The 19,523-nt window shown below is 47.9% G+C and overlaps 1 protein-coding gene across 3 annotated transcripts in view; it reads left to right on the top strand.

Moving 5' to 3' along the window:
• Positions 1–19,523, top strand: part of Gat (GABA transporter) — a 552,429-nt gene that overhangs the window by 519,448 nt on the left and 13,458 nt on the right. For all 3 annotated transcript variants that reach the window (XM_070541350.1, XM_065432204.1, XM_065432206.1), the window contains one exon: positions 4,779–4,881. In XM_070541350.1, the coding sequence (XP_070397451.1) occupies positions 4,779–4,881 (103 nt within the window). The remainder of the gene's footprint in view (positions 1–4,778; positions 4,882–19,523) is intronic.

Genomic DNA, 19,523 nt, shown 5'->3' with positions numbered 1-19,523 from the left:
GTGCTAAACACCACTGGCGAAAGCAGCGCATGTGACCATTGGCAATTTTTATGTCCCAGTGGACGTATATTAAGCTACCGTGCGCTGCTTGTGCATCCAACCTGGTAGCGCATTGCTCCCGCCTCCACAATATGCCCTTGTCGGAAATGCGAAATCGAGGCATTTCCCTGCAGTGCCCCGGCGGCACGGGAAATCTGAGTGTAAGCGACTCTGTGCGAAAATTGTCCACTCTGTGACCTTGTACCGCGCTCATAATCAATCCAGCTTGATTGAGTTTTAACATTTCTCCGCCGAAGTACAAATCTCAACGTCGTATCGACATTCGCCACACGACAAGGACAAAGGGCGTACGACTGTATAACACACGCAGATCACGTCAACATGCATGTATTCCTTGCTTACACCCTTTTTACTCCTATACAGAGTTGAACAATCAGCATGTCGTGTAGATATGTATCAAACGAATGCAGTCGGAATCATGACCTTGCCGTGATGCTTTTGAGGTATTGCTTCTGTCGTCACACCCACGTGCGATCGCGCCACGCACATACTAGAATTACACCACAAAGTGGCCTCTAGAGCAAACGCTGTGTGGCAGCCACGAATTCGCCGCCATGTCGAAACTGGTCATCGTGACCAGCGGAATTAACCCTACAGTGGCTAAAATAAATTTTATCTAACGCTAGAAATGCTCAAAATAGAATGCAATCAAGGAGCAATTGCACGTAGTACGTGTTTTTAAACTGCTTGTAAAGTTAATTGCGTATATGTTTTTAAATGTGAAGGCTTTATTTATAAAAGTTACTGTGCGTGAGAGGGTGAGTTTGCAGACGCCTTAACTAGGTGAGGCCACTGAATCGGGCTACACTGGAGTTCGCGCGTCTCCGTCTGCGTTTGCTGTTGACTCTTGTTGAGACCCAGACTCGGCAAACGCATGTTTGTCAAATACAATGAAATATTATTGTCCCATCTGACTTACAATCATGTGTACCAACATCGTCTTCTCATGGTGGTGCAAATTCTATTACGAATTTCAATGCATGGGCCCTATGAGAAGCTCTGCCTTCAGGTTTGTTTGTATTACTTCTTTGATTTACACATACACGTTGGTTCGCCTGTCAAGACTGTGCGGAATCCCAAACAATGCAAGGAACAAGGAAGCTTACCAGCAAATATGCGGCCTGTAGGGTAGGCAACACAGCAACAATGAAGGTCAAGCGGGAAGTCACGGAGGTTGAAATGATGTCATGGGTGGTGGTAATAGAAAAGAAACCTGCAGTGCGCACTACTTATGAGGAAAAAAACGAATTCATGAAAGAAACAATTTATAATAACTCAAAAGAAAGCTAATTACTTTTAGAAGCGAGATCAGGATGCCTTAGAACATGTACCTAGTAAAGAAGAAGCATCTCCTTGCCGCGGTATAGCTAGAGAAGCAATGGAGCATATTTTATTAGAATATGAAGATATCTGCCCAGTGGCCGAATTAGGCACCACCGGCCTCCTTGAAGCTCTTGGGTCCAGCGAGCGAGAGAAGACGGAAAGTAAACATGCCTGCAGTAGATATTAATAAGAGGCGATACAAAGATTAATGGCCGAAAAGTAGTGAAACGACAAGTAATGGAGGCGTACAAAAGCAAAGTTCACAACAGGGGTTCAGAAACTTTGATTATGGGGCTTCATCGTTGTTGTTTTTTACATAGGCAGGACATTAGGAAATATAATAACAAGAGCTTGGTGGCGCAACCCGTCGCTCCGTTACAAAGTGGACGCTCATAGCATCCATCCATTCAGCTACCATTGTAAGACGTACGGGCTTCTTAGGCACCTCCGCTACCATGTGTACATATTGACACGTGTATTTATATTTATCGGGCGACCAGGTTTCACCGCCTAACAAATCTTATCGCGCAGCGCGGGACGCGCTTGCATGTATCCGAAGTTTCTGGAAAGTTATCGATGCTTCTATCCGCAGTCTGTTGTTGCCGAACCTTGTGTTATCTGATTTATTCGCCTGACGCGAATGATGTAGAACTTTATGGAAGGCACGCGGGTCCCAACGATTAGTCTGAAACATTCGACGATTGTGTATAAAAGCCGACGCGCTTGAACCGCTGATCAGATTTTCGACGATCGCCGACTGTGTTCGCCGCTTTCGTTGTGCTATAAGTGTAGCCTGTTTTGTGGGCACAGGTTCGCCCAATAAAAGCTAGTTTTGTATTCCACCGTACTGCTTCTTTCTTCGCCGTCACTACCACGTGACAATATACTTCGCAACATCGTCGGCTGCTGCCTGGAACGGCACAAAGGCCGGACTATGGACGTCCAACGCGCAAGCTCTTCATGTTGACAGCAGAAGCCGCGCACATATGCAGGCAAGCGAGCGAATGAATCATGTTAGGCGGGAAGCGTTGCGCGTTCGCGATGCTCTCAAATTAGTGCTGATATCGAGGCAGGTGTTTGTGGGTTCCGCTATTTAAGGCGGAGCTTTCTTTGCCTCTTCCTTCGAGGACCACCGTCTTGCAGGCCACGACGGGAGGTGGCTCAGAGGTACGCCAGTAGCGTGGCGAAAGGCGGTGCGAGAAGCTTCTGCAGTGCGTTTCATCGACCGTCGCCTCTGGAGATCCTTGGGCGTTGAGACAACATCATCTTGACAGCTGTCATCCCACGCAAGAGCATTGCAGAAACTGCAGCGTTTACCTTTCTACTAACAGCCCAGAGGGCAGATAGATAGCATGGTACAGAAGAGGTAAAGAGAGGAGGCAGATAATGGATGGAACCCACGCAACCACGAAACTAGTGAACAGCCGTGCCACTCTTGTCTCGTAGTTCCCATACATGGGGGGAGGGTGAAAGAGCGAAAAGACGACTTGAGAAGGCGAGGAAATGCTACTACCACACACTACAGGGGTTGCGGATAAATTTGATAAATTTAAACTCAAGGTACGGTGCGTTCCTGCTACTTACAAAAAATAATTACCATGCAACTTTGTCAAGCGGGCAGTTGACGCATGGCCTTCATAAGCACAGCCACACTAAAGCAGTGTAGCGCCTAGGCGGAGCCCCGGAAGCGGTCGCACGTCAAGTCAACGCTTCTGTGCCCGCCGCGGTAGCTTTGCGGTTATGGCACTGCTGGAGGTCACGGGTTTGCTTTTCACCGTGGCAGCCGTGTTCACACGGGGGCGAATAACAAGAACGCTTGTGTTCTTAGATTTAAGGGTTCGTTAACGAACCGCACGGGGTTAAATAAATCCGCAGTCGGCCACTATGGCGTGCCTGATAATCCGATTGTAGTTTTGGCGCTTACAGACCTACAGTTGAATTAAAGTTTAAAACTTCTGGCACGATTCGATGTGCCGTGTGTGGCTATAATAATGCTAACGTTCTTGGAAGTTATGGGCAATGGCGCACATCAATGCTTTGAGCAAGCAAGTCTTGCTATGTGTTCTGCGTACTGCTCAGAAAAACAGCAGTGGTGCATGCAAGGTAACGTTTACCATCAACTCAGCACATTCATATTGTACTAAATGCTGAACAAATTAAGCATTTCCCGCCAATATTACCGCTAGTTATCGTGAATTGAAGCAAACCGTACAGAAAGCTTAGCTTACATTGATTGCCACAGTGCGTGGAAACCACGTAATTTTATATATCTACATGTATATTGGTATACGTATGACTAAGCATGCCGTATGTGTTTAAACGCTGCCGTAGATCGCTGTCCTGGTAAGCAAGCTTGCTTATTAGCTTCAAGTAAGCCATGAATGGCATCATTTTCTGTTCATAATGGCGTCTCATTTCTGCACTAACCGAAGGTAGTGGCATCAGAAGATCTTGTAGGAAGCCGAAGTGGCCAGAACGCTATCTGGCTAGTACCTAAAGCCGCGCCTCTAACTACATAGTTTTCGAAAATGCAAACGTACGAACTTGCCCACTTGTCTAAGGGCCAAACAATGAAATTTTCTTTACCCCAGTAAGGAAGCCTTCATTGCGGTGAGGCCACTTTATGTCACTCTGAAAGCTTCCTTACTGAGGGCCCCTCGGTGACGGCTTCCTTGATGCTTCCTCAGCGTAAGGGAGCTCCGAAGCTACCTTCATGCGTCCTCACGCCGCTCCTGGTCCTGAACGGAAGCTTCACCTCACTGCTTAGCTACGTGACGCTTACTTGCGCATGCGCGCTGTCGCCCACCTGCGGAGAAGCGCGAGCTCGGTACGTCGTGCCAAGCATCTTCGTTTCAGTTACGCGTGTGGCATGATAGCGCTGCTAGGCGTTGCTAGGCGTTGCACGACGCCGGCGTGCCAGCGTTGCTGGAGCACATCAAGTTTTGCACTGTGATGTGGTACTTTTTTGCGTTTAGTGAACAAAACTGGAAGAAAGTGCCCACGCATTTCTGTATTAGCTCTTCAATTTAAGCATTGTGCGACGATACAACATTTCTTTATTGAATGATGGTGTTAGCTTAAAGCTTTTAAGCGATAATCTCGAACCAAGGCATGCGGCAACCGCTCCTTACGTGAGGACGGGCGAAGGGAGCTTTCAGAGTATGCTTGCTTCCTCCATCGGTCCTTCGCTGTAAGGAGGCCTCACGTAAGGTTAGGAAGCGCTCGAAGGAAAGGAACGTTTCATTGTTTGGGCCAAAGCTTCTGAAAAAAAAGTAATGCAACGGACCGCTTACCGTGAATTGTCTTTATATACGAGTTTATTGACAAGGACACATAACATAAGCAATTTATGTGTCGAGAAGTCCTAACGTAATTCGTTACTTGTTTTCTTGCAGGGTGGCATGTATGTGTTCCAGTTGTTTGAGTACTACGCTGCCAGTGGATTTGCACTTCTATTCCTGATCTTCTTTGAAGTGGTCTCCATATCTTGGTCATATGGTGAGTGTGCAGCAACAAATCGCTTACTTATCACTAATGCGAGCTGCCTCGGAAGCTTTTACTCTTATATCTACGTGGATCAGCAAATTAGAATTAAATGTACATAATGTCAACTTAGCATGGCTGTCAGTAGAAATAAATTAGCTAGAAAGTATGTTTCAGTTATACTCCAAATAGGACCTTGCTGTTATAGCCTCTGCGCTTATAGCCTCCACTCCTTAACGTACCATTTGCCAAAATGAAACTATAAATGTGGGTTCAATGGTATGTGCTGACCAAAAGCTCTTTGCTGAAGCTTTCTGCAATACGGGCACGACTTAGCTGACAGCCACTAAAATTTTAACGAAATCTAATGTTTGATGGAAACCCGTCGGACCACGAAAGTATGTAATGAAAACAAAAGCGGATTGCTGCAGCCCATAAAAAGAGCTGAAATTTAATTACGTTTCCACTTCCTCTGCGGTAGCCTTGTTTACAATAAAAACAAACGATGGCAGAGGCACCGACGCGTATACGCAAGCAGCTTGGGGAATGTCCACTGAGCATGCAGGCCTCGGCTAAAACACGTGCCCAGTCAATATCGTGGCCTGCAAGGGCACACGAGGCGAGCTGCGGACGTAGCGCTCGTGCTGTTTTACTCGTCGCCGATATGCTTTCATTCACAGTCACCGTAAGCTATCACGTAGAGTGCATTTCGGAAATTTTTACGTGGCAACTCATCTTTCGCGTTGACTAGAACGTTCCTCACTTTACATGTTGGTTGATGCACAACTGGCATAATAGCAATAACGCGACACATCCGACAATGTAAATAGATGAAAAGAAAAAAAATATGGGGTTTTACCTGCCAAAACCACTTTCTGATTATAAGGCACGCCGTAGTGGAGAACTCCAGAAATTTCGACCACCCGGGGTTCTTAACGCGCACCTAAATCTATGTACACGGGTGTTTTCGCATTTCGCCCCCATCGAAATGTGGCCGCCGTGTAGATAAAAAGAGAAGCACATTTTGTGAAAAACCACTTAGAGAGATGTGCAAGATGGCCGAACACACGCAGCAACCCGGCGATCGTCGTCTTCGTCGATCAACTGAGATTCGTGCAGGACGTCACAACATGACCGGATAGATGGTGAACAACTGTTCAGTGGCGCGATCTCGTAGTTTACTTCATTAAGTTACCGTAAACCCTTGTAAAGTCCGGTGTAACGCGACAAAACCTTTTCGGAAAGAAGAAAGGGAGCCCAGAGAACTAGGAGATCCTTGAGAAACGCGGACATTTCAATGGCTATGGTCGTAGCCATCCTGTCGAAATAATTACGAGTTGGATATTCGCACGTGAGCAGTCTGACGCGCCAGATGGGCTCGCGTGACTCTATCATGTGCCTGCTCTGTGCTATGTTGCATAGGCGGGGAGTTTTCATTTTTCTCGGGGGACTGGGGCCAGACCAGTTCGCAAAAACCCCCTGATATATATATATATATATATATATATATATATATATATATATATATATATATATATATATATATATATATATATATATATATATATATATATATATATATATATATATATATATATATATATGGGTCATTCCATCTCAAGTGTACTCGGTGTTTTATCGACCATCTGCGATTCTGCTGAAAAAAATCATACTGTTTTACCTCAAAGTGCGAAGTAATTATTCAAGCGATTTTTCTTGAAAAAAAAATTTCTAATGGCCTGAGGACGCTTTGAAGATTGCGCACACAAGTGAAACTGTGCCAGGTAGAAAAATTTCTACAAAGTTATTGCTTTGACCTGTTACTGCGAATATTTTTTGAAATAGTCGCCAGACGGTGCTCTTTCGTGACTATTGTCATTTATTACTTTTTGTTTTAATTTACATAATTTTTAGCCGTAAGGAAAAGTCGACAATTGCCCCTTTTTAAATATTTTTTATAAAAGAAAGTAACGTTTCCACGAGGAATATATTGACAATAGGGGCTTGGTATGTGTGTATACTAGATGATAAAAATATTCGTATAAGAAATAAAGCCTAAGCTTTTGCTTAATGTCATGGTAAATATGAAAAAAATTACGTTCTGACTCAATTTGTGGCTTCATTTTCGCAATGTAGCGTTCCAAGTAAAAATATGGCATAGTCGGCATCGGATAGTATGCTTTGCTGTCTATCTATGTACAAAGATTCAAAAGATTAAATTTTGTTTTAAGCGAGAAAAAAATTTTTGAACTGCACAATCACAAGGTTGCGCGGAGCATCTCTTTGCTTCGCCTTCACTGCATAGCACGTCGGCCGGTGTTTCAGTCTCGCTCATTTTACGCGCTTCTTCTTTTTCTTTTTGAAGACGAGGTCTTTTTTGGCGACTTCAGGTTGATTTGCGGTTCGTGGGGACTGAGTTTCTGGCCATTGTCATCTTGTAAGATTATATAATTGCAGGCCTTCTAGTGCACATAGGACAAGAAATAGGCGTCTGAGTTAAGCTTGGAACGAAAAAGATGCAGAAAGTTAGTGTGCTAATATATACGGAGAAGTTATAACGCGTAATTCTTAAAAAATACGGTGAAATAAATTCGATCAACATGCCACCAGTCACTAAAAACGCGCCGGAACAGGAACCAGAACTGTGGCTTTATTCAACGAACAGGCGATTTGTGGCGTTCTGCTAAACCTAAAACAACGAAAAAGGCCACTGGCCGGCTTGATACCTAGAATGTCTGCGAAGCGGCCTTAAATGTCTGGTTGGAACACGTATTCGTATCGTAAACGCGTCCCGCGATGCCACCCACCGAGGCTGGGAAAGCGACGTCAAGACGACGGGAGGAGCGTGCATTACGAGCAGACGATAGGTGTGTCGTCTATTACTGCTCCTCTTTATCCCAGGCAAAGCTACAGCTGTCACAGAAGCAAACCGGCGTTCATGTTTACAGTTTCTTTCCGATGATCGAGGTGTGAAGAAAATGTATCAAGTCGACAGACTGGACGACAGTTTTGGTGCGTCTTCAGCTTCTGGGAATTCAGGTACATGGATTTGCGTAATAATTCATGGCACGTTTAAACTACACGATGTCTCTAGTTCATGTATTTCCTCTCCAGGACAAGGGGTGATTTTAACGCCATTGTGTTGCCGGATGCACATAAAAATTCTAGCCTTACATTCGTAGGAGGACGAAAAAACGGGGCCGTAAAGTTGAATTGCGTTTCTTGCTTTTTTTGCGTGGCACAGGTGGCTTATAAAGCCACAGTACTGGTTCCTGTTCTGGCGCATTTTTAGTGACTGGTGGCATGTTGATCGAATTTATTTCGCCGTATTTTTTAAGAATTACGCGTTATAACTTCTCCGTATATATTAGCACACTAACTTTCTGCATCTTTTTCGTTCCAAGCTTAACTCAGACGCCTATTTCTTGTCCTACGTGCACTAGAAGGCCTGCAATTATATAATTTTACAAGATGACAATGGCCAGAAACTCAGTCCCCACGAACCGCAAATCAACCTGAAGTCGCCAAAAAAGACCTCGTCTTCAAAAAGAAAAAGAAGAAGCGCTTAAAATGAGCGAGACTGAAACACCGGCCGACGTGCTATGCAGTGAAGGCGAAGCAAAGAGATGCTCCGCGCAACCTTGTGATTGTGCAGTTCAAAAATTTTTTTCTCGCATATAACAAAATTTAATCTTTTGAATCTTTGTACATAGATAGACAGCAAAGCATACTATCCGATGCCGACTATGCCATATTTTTACTTGGAACGCTACATTGCGAAAATGAAGCCACAAATTGAGTCAGAACGTAATTTTTTTCATATTTGCCATGACAATAAGCAAAAGCTTAGGCTTTATTTCTTATACGAATATTTTTATCATCTAGTATACACACATACCAAGCCTCTATTGTCAATATATTCCTCGTGGAAACGTTACTTTCTTTTATAAAAAATATTTAAAAAGGGGCAATTGTCGACTTTTCCTTACGGCTAAAAATTATGTAAATTAAAACAAAAAGTAATAAATGACAATAGTCACGAAAGAGCACCGTCTGGCGACTATTTCAAAAAATATTCGCAGTAACAGGTCAAAGCAATAACTTTGTAGAAATTTTTCTACCTGGCACAGTTTCACTTGTGTGCGCAATCTTCAAAGCGTCCTCAGGCCATTAGAAATTTTTTTTTCAAGAAAAATCGCTTGAATAATTACTTCGCACTTTGAGGTAAAACAGTATGATTTTTTTCAGCAGAATCGCAGATGGTCGATAAAACACCGAGTACACTTGAGATGGAATGACCCATATATATATATATATATATATATATATATATATATATATATATATATATATATATATATATATATATATATATATATATATATAGCCATGTCATAAGAAGCCAACCAACACTGACTCCAAGGACAACAATGGGGAAATTACTTGTGCTTAATACACGAAATACAGAAACGATAAATTATTGGTAATTAAAGTGGATGAAAAAATCAATTGCTAGAGCATCGCACGCGAAATGCAAAGGTTGTAGGTTCGGTTCCCACCTGCGGCAAGTTGTTTTTGCATCCACTTTAATTTCGATTAATTTAGCGTTTCTTTATGTCGTTTAATAAGCACAAGTAAGTCCCCTTATGTTGTCCTTGGTGTCAGTGTTGCAGAAGGGTTGAAATCTGGGCCAGTTGGTACATACTTGAACGAAAAAAACCAGCCAAAAACACAAAGGACAACAGGAGAGGTTCACACCACTACGACTGGTGTGAACGACAGTCATTGTGGTGTGAACCTCTCCTCTTGTCCTTCGTGTTTTTGACTGGGTTTGTTCGTTCATGTCAGTGTTGGTCGGCTCATTATGATATGGCTAATAAAAATCGGGCCCCTCGGTTAACCCTCTTCTCGTTCACATATCTATCTATATATATATATATATATATATATATATATATATATTGTAAAGGGGGTTTATTCGGCTCGTAGAGCAGCAGCGACAAACTCAGCACCAGCAGGTAGGGCGCAGCAGCGAACGAACTGGGTACGTGCCACCCGATATTTAGTTTTCCTGGCGGAAAGGGCTCCGCCGCCGGTGCATGGGGGAAAGCGGGCGGCAGCGAGGAGAAGGTGAACGGCCAGCGGCGGAGAATGCGGTGTCGACGGCAGAAGGAGGTTCAAAGGCGTCCGAATAGTTGCGGCGTTGTTGGAAACGTGGTGCATACGGACGCACATTGTTCGGGACGTCCGGTGTAAGCAGGCGACAGTGACGTGCCACGTGTCCAGCACGGCCACAATAAAAACAAATTGGACGGTTGTCTTCCGTGCGCCAATGGTCTTGTGGTCGTGCATAGTTCGCCAGTGGACGGACTGGAGGTGATACGGGTGGGCGCAAAGGTGGGCGAAGGGGGCCGTAGGTCTGTGGCGCAGGCCTCATCGCGACTTCGGTGTACGTCAGGGGAGCGGCCGTCGGAGCCTGTTGAAGAGAAGGCGAAATGTGGTCGGCTACCTGCTCCTTGATGATAGATTGGAGAGCGGGCGCCAACGGAGTACTCGGCTGGCCGTGTGCAAATGGCATCAAGGAAAGCTGACGAGCCACCTCTTCACGGACGAACTCCTTGATCTGTAGCAGCAGCGAAGTGTTATCCGGGGCAGCAGCCAAGCTCGACATTGAAGTGGCCTGAGGTGTAGATTGGCGGGTGGCCATGCGTTGTTTGCGCAGTTCATCGAAGCTTTGACACAGACTGACGAGTTCAGAGACTATCGAGGGATTTTTTGCCAACAGCATCTAGAAGGCGTCGTCTTCAATGCCTTTTAAGATATGGCGGACCTTCTCGGCATCAGCCATTGCGACGTCAACGCAGTTGCAGTGGTCGACAACATCTTCTATATAGCTCGAAAATGTCTCCCCGCACTGTTGCGCACGGCCACGCAAACGTTGCTCGGCGCGAATCTTGCAAACTGCGGGGCGCCCGAATACCTCTGTCAAGTTAGTCTTGAAGGCCGTCCACGCCGTCACATCACGTCGTGGTTGCGGTGCCACACGCTGGCGACACCGCTCAAGTAAAACGACACGTAATTAAGTTTTTTGGTGTCGTCCCAGTAGTTGTGGATGCTCACCCGGTCGTAGTCAGCGAGCCAGTCTTCGACATCATGGTCTTCTGTACCACTGAATATGGGTGGGTCGCGTTGCCGCAACGGGCCGGAGCAGACCACGGTAGTCATCGGGGCAGCGGGTTGTGGTTGTGGTGGTCCTTCTTCCGGCATTATGAAGACGGGCTGCAGTGTCCGATTACGAAGTTCCAGAATTCTGGTTGTACCCCGCACCTCCACCAATTGTAAAGGGCGTTTATTCGGCTCGTAGAGCAGCAGCGACAAACTCAGCACCAGGAGGTAGGGCGCAGCCGGCGAACGAACTGGGTACGCGCCACGCGATGGCAACGGGGCTTTTCAGCCTGCCGATCTTCTTCGTCACAATATATATATATATATATATATATATATATATATATATATATATATATATATATATATATATATATATATATATATTGTTACAAGCACGGGGAAAAGGGGTTTATTTAAGCGTGCGAGAGCAGGAACGGCAGGCTACGAACAACAGGAATGGCCGCTGCACAGTCTTCGTTCTCCTCTTCCCCTCTCTTCTTGATCCCCGCGTCCCTTTGACGCGCTTGGACGTAACATATACCTCCCCTCGCAGACAAAGCCCCCTGGGCGAGTCAACAAGCTTGTCGTGGCGTGCATGATTTCAACCGTGCGACATGCGCGACTTGTGTCCTAGCAGAACGTCTACCAGTGTTCGTGAGGCGCGCGAGAGTATAGTTCACTTCGCTGACTTTGTCGATGACAACATACGGTCCATCGTAGTTTGCCAGCAGCTTTTGACACAAACCGCGCTTCCTTGTGGGTGTCCAAAGCCAAACGAGATCACCAGGGTTATATGTAACGGACCGATGTCGTGCGTCGTAGCGGCCTTTGGAGTTTTCTTGTGATGCCAAAGTCCGAAGACGCGCAAGTCTCCGAGCCTCTTCAGCGAGGCACAGCGTATCGGCGACCGTAGGATTGTCGTGGTGGTAAAAAGGGGGGACAGTGTCGAGCGTATACCGGGGTGGCCGAGCATATAGAAGGAAGAAGGGGCTGTAGCCGGTTGTCTCGTGCTTGGCGGTGTTGTATGCGTAAGTAATAAACGGTAGAACTTCATCCCAATTCTTGTGATCGGACGCAACATACATGGAAAGCATATTTGTGATCGTTCGATTAGTGCGCTCAGTGAGGCCGTTCGTTTGCGGATGATATGGCGTCGAGTGCCTGAGGTGCGAGTTACACAAACGCACAAGCTCTTCCACTATATCTGCCGTGAATTGACGTCCCCGGTCGCTTATAATAACACCAGGCGGTCCATGTCGCAGAACAATAGCGTGAAGTAAGAAGAGCGATACTTCGGTGGCGGTGGCTGATGGTATAGCCGCCGTCTCGCAATAGCGCGTGAAATAGTCGGCGCAGACAATTATCCAGCGGTTCCCCTTAGATGACTTTGGAAAAGGTCCTAACAGATCAATTCCAACTTGCCGAAAGGGTGAGCTGGGAGGCGGCACAGGTTGAAGGAGACCAGATGGGGCAGTGGTTGGGCGTTTCCGACGTTGGCACTGTATGCAGCTGGCGACATACAACTCAACCGAATGTCGCATCCGGGGCCAGTAAAAGCGTTCTTGAATGCGATAAAGGGTGCGCACAGTGCCTAAGTGACCGGAGGTAGGGTCATCGTGCATAGCCTGAAGGATTGCTGGCCGGAGACACTCCGGCACCACTAAAAGGAAGCGTGCACCCGTGCTTGAGTAGTTCCTTTTGTACAGGAGCCCGTCACGTAGACAGTAGCTGCTTGTTGCACTTGAACGGGCAGAAGTGAGGAGTGGCTCCAATTTGGTGTCTGTCCGTTGTTCTGCTTTGAACGCATCGATTTCTGGAAAAGCGGATGTCACAGAAGCGATGAGATGATCAAAATCGTCTGCGTCGCAGTCCGTCGTAGTAAGCGGCGTACGGGAAAGGCAGTCTGCGTCAGCATGTTTTCGGCCACTCTTGTAGGCAACAGTGAAGTTATATTCCTGCAACCTCAAAGCCCAGCGCGCAAGGCGACCACAAGGGTCACGAAGGTTCACGAGCCAGCACAGGGAATGGTGGTCTGTGACGACTTGGAATGGGCGTCCGTACAAGTACGAGCGAAATCGCTGAACCGCAAAGATTACAGCGAGGCATTCTTGCTCTGTCACCGTGTAATTCCGTTCAGGTTTGCTTAATGAGCGGCTTGCATAAGCAATCACGTGCTGACGGTCGTCATAGCATTGGACCAATACGGCACCCAGACCAAAGCCACTAGCATCTGTGTGGATTTCTGTCGGCGCAGTAGGATTGAAGTGGCGAAGGATAGGTCGGGAGGTTAACAGGAACTTCAGCTGACGAAATGCAGAATCGCACTCGGGTGTCCACTCAAACCGTGCGTCTTTATGTAGCAGATTTGTCAGAGGATAAGCGACGTCAGCAAAACCAGGAATAAATCGGCGAAAGTAAGAACAAAGTCCCAGAAAACTACGAAGTTGCTTCACTGACTGCGGTGCACTGAATGCTTCGACAGCTGCCGTCTTGAGGGGATCAGGCCGGATACCGTCTTTGTCAACAAGATGACCCAGCACAAGGGTTTGACGGTCACCAAATTTACATTTCTTGGAGTTCAAAACCAGGCCGGCGTTTTTGATGCAGTCGAGGACAATATTCAGGCGCGTATTGTGCTCATTGAATGTGCGCCCGAATATAACTACGTCGTCAAGATAGCACATACAGATGTTCCATTTTAACCCACGCAGAATGGTGTCCATGAACCTTTCAAAGGTTGCTGGAGCGTTGCACAACCCAAATGGCATCACATTGAATTCGAATAATCCATCCGGGGTTATGAAGGCTGTTTTCTCTCTGTCTGTCGGGTGTATCGGGATTTGCCAATATCCTGAGCGCAGGTCCACTGAAGAAAAATAAGAGGCCGAATGAAGGCAATCAATTGCATCATCAATCCGGGGCAGCGGGTAGACATCCTTTTTAGTCACGGCGTTTAATCTTCGATAATCGACGCAAAATCTCCAGTTACCGTCTTTCTTTCTGACGAGTATGACCGGAGCTGCCCAAGGACTCGAGGACTCTTGTATTATCCCATTTTTCATCATGTCACTTACTTGTTCCCCGATTATCTTGCGCTCGTTAGGCGACACGCGATAAGGCTTTTGCCTGATTGGGCGCGCAGATCCCGTATCTATGGTATGGCGCGTTCGTGACTCGGGAATCGAGAACGCTTTGTCCGGCTGCGCAAAGTCAAAAACTGACAGATGCTTAGAAAGCGTATCCACCAAGGTATGGCGCTCCCTTGTGCTGAGCGACTTGTTTATCATAGACAGAAGCTTTTAGAGCGCAGCTCTTTGGCGTCCGTTCCTGGGTTTCGCGTCGTCGTCGTCGTCGTCGTCGTCGGCGTTGTCGGCGTTGTCGTCGGCCTCGTAACCAGCTCGCCGACGAATCTGCTGCTCCGCCGCCGCGCATGCGCGCTGTCGGCTCTCCGGGCGAGGGAGGATGATGGAAGGGAGGAGGAGAGACTGTGGAGGAGGGCTGGCTACACAAATGGCTCTTTGGCGTCCGTTCCTGGGTTTCGCGTCGTAGCTCGCCGACGAATCTGCTCCGCCGCCGCGCATGCGCGCTGTCGGCTCTCCGGGCGAGGGAGGATGATGGAAGGGAGGAGGGCTGGCTACACAAATGGCTCTTTGGCGTCCGTTCCTGGGTTTCGCGTCGTAGCTCGCCGACGAATCTGCTCCGCCGCCGCGCATGCGCGCTGTCGGCTCTCCGGGCGAGGGAGGATGATGGAAGGGAGGAGGGCTGGCTACACAAATGGCTCTTTGGCGTCCGTTCCTGGGTTTCGCGTCGTAGCTCGCCGACGAATCTGCTCCGCCGCCGCGCATGCGCGCTGTCGGCTCTCCGGGCGAGGGAGGATGATGGAAGGGAGGAGGAGAGACTGTGGAGGAGGGCTGGCTACACAAATGGCTCTTTGGCGTCCGTTCCTGGGTTTCGCGTCGTAGCTCGCCGACGAATCTGCTCCGCCGCCGCGCATGCGCGCTGTCGGCTCTCCGGGCGAGGGAGGATGATGGAAGGGAGGAGGAGAGACTGTGGAGGAGGGCTGGCTACACAAATGGCTCTTTGGCGTCCGTTCCTGGGTTTCGCGTCGTCGTCGGCGTTATCGTCGGCCTCATAACCAGCTCCGCCCCCCTTTCATCCCCCCAGCGCTAGCAGCGACCGACTGATACCGCTTTCGTGAGTCCGCTACCGCACTCACGAAAGACGTCGTGCACTTCCTGCAACTCGCATTAACCGTCCATCGATCCACACCGATGTTAGTAGTGGGGGACTTTAATGTTGACATAAAGACAAACAGCAATTTCCTAACACTTATGCCAGGAGAACATCCCGTTCCTCTCGCTCGTAACGCGTCCCACGGCTGTGACAACCTCGCGAGGCACTTGTATAGATCTCGTCTTTGAGAATCAAGCATTGGTGTACCAAGTCAAACATATATCAGTCTATTTCTCCGACCACAAAGCTTCCTTCATGACTGTCAAGAACTGTTAGTGGAGTCTTTGTTAAAGGAATACGTGTGAAAAATAAAAAAAAAATTCTGTGATAGCGCATACATGTGTTGCTCGATTTCTTTGCCTCAATCTATCGAAAAGGTGAAACAGCTTATTTGCTGCGCTCAAATTTCGCATTAGGAAGTAACGTAATCGTCGGTAATTTTTTTTTTGTCTGAGACTTGGCGATGGTCAGCAGGTTCACACGGCGAGTCTGTTAGTACGGCTACGGACGAAGACGTGTATTCTGTAAAGTAGGCGAGTTTCAAGCCGTCTGGAAGCAGGACGGGTTCTGCCGAGCAGTTGGCCGTCCACAAGCCAGCACGCCCGTTGCCGATGGATACCACACAATGAGGGACAAAAACGTTCTTCTTCACACAATTTAGATGCATTGGCTCTACGGAGGCATCGAAACTGTCTCGAACTTCACCGCGACATACAACCGGCACGCACACCGAACTGGACGCAGGCACAACAGTATCTGCACACACACAAAGTTCACCTTGACTGCAAGTCTCCTCTAAGAGCCCGGACGAAACATGACCATCGACGCAAACTTCCCCCGTGCGACAATCAACGGTCGCACCACACTGCCGCAAAAAGTCGATGCCCAAAATCACTTCGTGCGTCGATCGAGGAATAACTACAAACTCCGTCGTGAAAACTCCACCAGCCAGGGACACTTCAGCAGTGCACACACAAACAGGGCGCAACGACTCGCCGCTCACTCCACAAAACGTTGCAGCCTGGTCCCACGGAAATACAACTTTGCGGCCCAACCGACCTTTAAAACCGAGACTCATTACGGATACAGTTGCCCCGGTATCCACTAAAGCCATTGTAGCAACACCATCAACTAGTACATGCACTTTGTTCTTAATCATAGCAACTGCAGGGGGCATTTCTGTCGATAGCACGTGTCGAGCGACCTCACCCCCATCGGCCGCGCTAGCTAGTTTTCCGGTTGTGAAGGCGAGGCTGAGCGGCGCACTGGCGATGGAGATTGACGCAAACGCGGTGCACGAGAAGTTGGCGGTGGCGTCAAACTCCTGTCAGATGCCGGCGAGCGGCTCCGGAAGCTTCTCTGCCAGTAATCGTTGCCAGGAGGGACGCCAGCTGACCAAGAGGTGGTGTATGGCTGTTGAGTTGTCCTCGTAGGAGGTGTGGTCCTTGCTGAAGGCCCCGATCGACGATTCCACGTTGTAGGGCGACGATTGCAAAATCTCGCTATGTGGCCCACGACACCGCATTGGAAACACACTGGCAGATGCCGCAAATTTCGATGTTCCTGCACGTAGTCACGCATGTTGCTGTCGACTGCATAGCCAGCAGGTGGGTCCCATTCATCGTGGCTAGGCATCTGCCGCCCGGAGGCATGCGTGCGGCGAGGGCGTTGGTCGTTGTCATGATCTTGATAGCTTAGGGTCCCTCTCGTTTGGGGGGTAGACCTATACTCGACGGTCGCTGAGTGAACCGTGGGTTGCCATGCGGTCGAAACGGCTGTGTTTCGCATCTCGTGTGGTAAGTACGCACCAGCGATGCCGGGTGTGCTACGATACATTTCTTCCCGATGGAGCAACTCTTCGCGAACAATCTGCCGTATTGTTGATGGAAGGTCAACACACGAACTCGGGTCTACACTTGCCACCGTCGTGACATTAGCCAGGCGACCAAACTTCGGTATTATCCGTCGCATCTTCAGCGTCTCAAAGGTCCTGCAGTGGCGAATGACGTCAGACACGGAATCCAAGCTTTCTTTGCCGATCAAAAAATTGTAGACGTCTTCGGCTATCCCTTTCAACAAATGTCCAACTTTGTCCTCTTCCGACATTTGAGAGTTCACTATTTTGCACAGTTTCAGCACTTCTTCGATATAAGTCGTACAGGTCTCGCCGGGAATCTGAGCTCTTTGCGAAAGCGTCTGCTCGGCGCGTTTCTTTTTTGCGCTGGAGTCTCCAAAACACGCTCTGAGCTCCTCTACGAAAAGCTCCCACGAAGTGAGCGTGTCTTCATGATTCTCATACCAGACGAGTGCTGTGTCGGTAAGAGAAAACACAACATTTGACAACTGTGCGGTCGAGTTCCAACCGTTAGATCGGCTCACCCTTCGGTAGTTTGTGAGCCACTCGTCGACATCTTCTCCGGCTTTTCCTCCGAAAGTGAGTGGCACCCGGTAGTATTGCCACGGAACGCCAGGTGCTGGCCTTGAAGCCACGTCAGAACCTTCGGGAATCTGGCAGGCGTATTCAGTCATGTCAGGCGATGGTGGCGGAAGTCCGGCAAGTCGACGGCTTCGGCGAAGTTGTAGCAGCGTAGGCTCCGTGGTTACGAGGTGTACCCCGCACCGTCCACCAATTTGTTACAAGCACGGGGAAAAGGGGTTTATTTAAGCGTGCGAGAGCAGGAACGGCAGGCTACGAACAACAGGAATGGCCGCTGCACAGTCTTCGTTCTCCTCTTCCCCTCTCTTCTTGATCCCCGCGTCCCTTTGACGCGCTTGGACGTAACAATATATATATATATATATATATATATATATATATATATATATATATATATATTGCCACGATAACCTCTGTGCCCAACCACGCTGACGACCAAGACGATGACCTCGTGTGTGCAATCGAGGTGCTAGCGAAGAAGCCTGATATGCGCCTGTCACACTAGCCATTTATAATTTCTTATATGGCAGAAAAAGAATACCTTGTTAATAGTTCTTAGCTTCCGCAATTGATTTACTTCTATTTCAGTTTAGGAAATTCAGAAGTAAAAGCAGAAATGCACAGTTTAAATCTTACTAGTATTATTATTCAAAATTTACCTTACTGAAGTTTAAGTGTATGCTTATTCATTCTCTTTCTTTTTTAGTATTCCTATGAACACAAAGCTTACTATAGTATTGAGCACTACTTTTACTCATGTATTCACAGTTTTTTTTTTCATCTTGGATTATATATTTATTTACCTTTTTTGTGTTATTTCTTTATCAGCCGATTTCTTTTATTTATTCGATCACATTACCACCCGATTCATGGCCAATCCCCCATAGTGGGTTTGTGCCATTCATTGACGCTTCATCATCATATTTGTCTCGATTAAATACCGCTCTCCGCTCTTGTCTCAAATGAGCCGTGACACTGGTGAGTGGAAGTGCTGGGTATAGCATCGTCGCCTAATGATAGGAACGACGCCTGTGAGTAGCCCTGCATCCAGCCCTTCGAGACATCATCCACGCGTCCAGACACCTGTGCACCGCGAAAGCCGTCGCCTGCAAGGTCTGTGCCGGAATGGTCACTTGCAAGGAACTTTGTCAGCGACCTCACAGACTCAGGAAATGGCGCTTGCAAGTCCAGCACATGTTACTGTTCAACACGCTCTTGTCCCCACAAACTTCCACGGTGACGCGTACGAAGACGCCGAAGACTGGCTGGACCAGTACGAACGCGTAGCTAAGGTCTATCAATTGTGTCCAGACCAGAGCCTTTCCAATGTGTACTTCGCTCATGGATGTGGTTCCAAAACCACGAGGCACACTTGACAATGTGGGACGAAATTTGCCGTCGGCTACTTCATACCTTCGGAAGCACTGGTCGCCGATATAATGCACAGCGCCTTCTCGAGTTGCGCATTTAGAAGCCCAACGAAAGTGTTTCGATGTTTGCCGAGGACATGTCTCGTTTGTTTTGACGCGCGGATCCCAACATGCCTGGTTCGAAGAAGCTGAGCCATCTCATGCGCGGCGTCAAAGAACCTTTATTCGCTCGTCTCGAGCGCAACCCGCCTACAACAGCGGAATAATTCATCAGGTAAGCCACAGCAATCGAGCGCGCTCTGCAGCAGCGTTGCCGGCAATACGAACGCCTTACTAACAATGCGCCTGCAGTCGCAGTACTGACAGTGACAGACGAGACCTCGCTGCGCCGACTTATAAGATGTTGTGCGCGAGGAGACTGCGAACCAAACTGTGACACCGAAGAAGTT

Source organism: Dermacentor albipictus, chromosome 6, assembly GCF_038994185.2.
Source record: "Dermacentor albipictus isolate Rhodes 1998 colony chromosome 6, USDA_Dalb.pri_finalv2, whole genome shotgun sequence".
Classification (NCBI taxonomy): domain Eukaryota; kingdom Metazoa; phylum Arthropoda; class Arachnida; order Ixodida; family Ixodidae; genus Dermacentor; species Dermacentor albipictus.
This window is presented reverse-complemented; position numbering and strand designations above follow the sequence as displayed.